The sequence below is a fragment of the Lactuca virosa genome, chromosome 8 (genome assembly GCF_052849685.1).
Source record: "Lactuca virosa cultivar CGN04683 chromosome 8, Lactuca_virosa_CGN04683_v6, whole genome shotgun sequence".
In the NCBI taxonomy this organism is placed as follows: Eukaryota; Viridiplantae; Streptophyta; class Magnoliopsida; order Asterales; family Asteraceae; genus Lactuca; species Lactuca virosa.
The window spans coordinates 38,888,502-38,891,643 of NC_136433.1; the positions used below are offsets into that span (position 1 = coordinate 38,888,502).

At 32.1% G+C, this 3,142-nt stretch overlaps 1 protein-coding gene across 2 annotated transcripts; it reads left to right on the forward strand.

Annotated features, from left to right (window-relative positions):
* The first annotated feature begins 743 nt into the window (after positions 1-743).
* LOC145128787 (uncharacterized) lies at positions 744-2,902 on the forward strand. Of its 2 annotated transcripts, none has more exons than XM_079063590.1 (5): positions 744-883; positions 1,887-2,028; positions 2,125-2,195; positions 2,299-2,385; positions 2,484-2,902. In XM_079063590.1, the coding sequence occupies exons 2-5, from the start codon at positions 1,911-1,913 to the stop codon at positions 2,781-2,783; spliced, it is 576 nt and encodes a 191-aa protein (XP_078919716.1). In that variant the 5' UTR covers positions 744-883; positions 1,887-1,910; the 3' UTR covers positions 2,784-2,902. The 2 variants fall into 2 exon arrangements, with proteins under 2 accessions (XP_078919716.1, XP_078919717.1); XM_079063591.1 differs by having other exon boundaries at positions 752-883; positions 1,891-2,028.
* Positions 2,903-3,142: the final 240 nt, after the last annotated feature.

Genomic DNA, 3,142 nt, shown 5'->3' on the forward strand with positions numbered 1-3,142 from the left:
CAACTAGATTAAATACATGATAATAACTTTTGAATTGAGAACGCGAATTTGAATCTTATTCACATAAATCATATGTAATTAGATACGTATAATCATATGTGATTAAATACACGAGAACAATTATTGAATTAAGAACACGAAATGAATAGTGTCCACATTAATCATATGTGATTAAATATATATAATCACATATGATTATATGTATCTAATCACATATGATTTATGTGGCTAAGAATCATTTTTGCGTTCTCAATTCAATAATTGTTTTTTTCAACTTTAATCATATGTGATTACATACATTTAATTAGATGTGATTATATGTTTCTAATCACATATGATTTTATTTGGAAAAACGAATATTGTCTATATAAATCATATGTGATTATTTGTATTATCAGTCGTGGGTTATTTTTTTTATATCGTTTCAAGTTTTGAAAGTTATCGGTGATAAATAAAATTATTTTGACATTGTATATATCATATATGGCATCAATCAATATTGTTATAATAGTATGTATATACATGTAACATGTCAACATTGATAATTATTTCAAATGAATTCTTTCATATGGTTGAAACTAAAAGCGTTTTTTTTATTTTTTTATTTTTTTTATTTTTTATTTTTTGTGAGATAATTTCTAATTTCTGTTTGGGCTAATGGGTCTTTAAATGTATTAATGCATAGAAGCCCGTTGGATTTGCAAGTATTGTACCAAAACCCTAAGAATGGGCTTTAGGGTATACTCCCGGCAATCTCTGATTCTCTGATCCAGCCTCCGCCAAGCGACACTGCGACACGGTGAATTCGACACCGACTCCGACAGGCGACATCAAGTCAGCCACACCAACACCCACCGTCAACGTCGTCACCCCACCATCTCTGGTTCGTTATAGTTCTTGTTCTTGTTTTTCCGTTGTTTCGTCTTGAGATTACTTCTAGACTTCGAGAGTTCGTCTAAGGAGTTTTTTGTTTACTGTTTGTCTGTATAATGTGTATAATCTCGGGGATTAATTACTGTATGTCTGTATAATGTGTTTAGCCTCCTTAATGCTGCAAAAACATTAATAAATATTATTTGTGTGTATTTTATTTAACTTAACAAAAAATGTGTTTTCAAGAGTACCTTAATGTCCTGATGAAGAAGTTCTGTAATGTCCTGATGAAAAAGTTATAACCATTTGAGGAGCTATATTTGCAGCTGCAATGACACCCTTTATATGCCATGATAAGATCATATGGGATCCCATTATCTTGAAAGGAAATTGCTTGAAATCAGGCAAAATTTATTTCTTTAACTTAGTTAACCATTTCATATTCGAGTACAGCAATACCCATAAATTGTTCTGATCAAAATTGGTAAAACTCAGATCCTTTAAAACTTTAAAAGAAATTTCCCATGATTAGGCAAAATTCCTTTTCTAATTTACTTTGCTACCCAATACTCATTTCCATATTGTAGTGCTGCATGATTTAATACAATATAACTGTTTACTGTTTCTCTGTATAATGTGTATAATCTAAAGAATTTTGAACTTTGTGTCTGTGTGTCTGTATATTGTGTTTAATTTCTGTGACTTTTTAGTTCTCAGAAAGAAATGGAGGTTGATGATGACTTTTTAGTTTTCAGAAACAAATGTTTAATTTCTGTGACATTTTGTGTCTGTGTGTCTGTATAATCTGAAGACCTAGTTGAGATTTCTCATTGAGTTTTCCTGATCCCAAGTTTCATTATCATTTACTTTAGAATAAATATTTAAGTGATGTTGGCTCTGTAATGCTTCATATTTAGTACAAAAATTCTATATGATTTTGTCCCCTGTAAACAAATCACTCCTTTGAAGTATAATTTTGGTGACAAAAACATGTCTGTGCCTTGTTTTTATAGCCAGACAGATTGAACTCAACAAGAATGGATAAGAGGAAGATGATGAAGCGAGGAAACAAAGAGGAAGCAACTTCTACATTCATGGATATGAAGTCTCAGAGGATGGACCTAAATTTAATATTGAAAGATATTGAGGATATGGGTAATATTTTCTTCTTGTAACTTGAATTCATTCAATTGAAAATAATGTAACACAATTACTCATTCTGTAATTTATTTGCATATATTATACATCCAGTACCCTCCCATATGACATGGAAAGAAAAGAAGGCTTTGGAAAACAAGAAAGTAGTTTCTCTTGGTGGAAAGGTGAGATTCATACATTTGAAAACTGTATTTATTATATTTTTGCAACAATTGATATTATTTATTCATTTGTTTCATTTCCTTTAAAATGTTACAATTGTTGCAGCCTCCCAAGAAGCAGAGATTGCCTTTAAGTGTAGCTCGTGTACAAATGAAAAAACAGAAAGAAAGGGATCAAAAGATGTTACAACAGGTTTTTAATTCTCATCCAATTCCCACGTGTTTCTTGTTCCCAACTTCTATCTCATATAACTAAAATTGGAAGTTGGAACTGTTTTTTTTTATATATAGAATATGATACTTGGACAAGTTGGAGGGAAACGCGGAAGCCGAAGCAAACGGGAATCGGAATCACGTAAGCCGGAGGATAGAGTATTGATGTCAACTGCTGGCCGATTCAGGAATGGAATCCTTGATGTCAAAGATTTGTTGAAAACCGGTGCACCGTCTAGGGACCGTGGTTTTTCCGGCAGCCGTGGGACTGGTGGCCTTGGGTTGGGTGATGGTGGTGGTAATAAGAAGAAGGGTGGTGGTGGTGGTGGGAAAAAGAAGCATGGAAAGAAAGGTGGTCGCCGGAAAGGCCATCATTAAGTGCTAATATTTGTGTACTTAAGTTTTGATACACATTCAAGAAAAAAAAAAGGTGTGTTTCTTATGGAAATTGTTAATTGTGAGAAATAAGTAAAAAAGTTGATCAATTTAATATGAAATGAATTGTTGTAAAAAGGTAAAAATAGGTGGATCAAATTATATGTTTTGGAAAAGTCACATGGAAAGAGCGGACTAGAAACATTATTCCAAAGAGCAAGGACAAAGTACAATGAACATAATTGATTCAAACATTCAATGGATTTCATGCATCAAATTGGTAAAATAAAATGTGTCAAAGAAAGTAAAATTGTGGATAACGTTTGTCAAAATATTCATTTATTCCCCTTTATTCAAAAGCA

What these genes read in the sequence shown, in the direction of transcription:
- LOC145128787 (XM_079063590.1), top strand. Translation starts at nt 1,911, where the DNA reads ATGGATAAGAGGAAGATGATGAAGCGAGGAAACAAAGAGGAAGCAACT. An exon ending in GAAAGATATTGAGGATATGG is followed by an intron (nt 2,029 to 2,124) that starts GTAATATTTTCT and finishes TTATACATCCAG; the next exon opens with TACCCTCCCATATGACATGG. An exon ending in ATCAAAAGATGTTACAACAG is followed by an intron (nt 2,386 to 2,483) that starts GTTTTTAATTCT and finishes TTTTATATATAG; the next exon opens with AATATGATACTTGGACAAGT.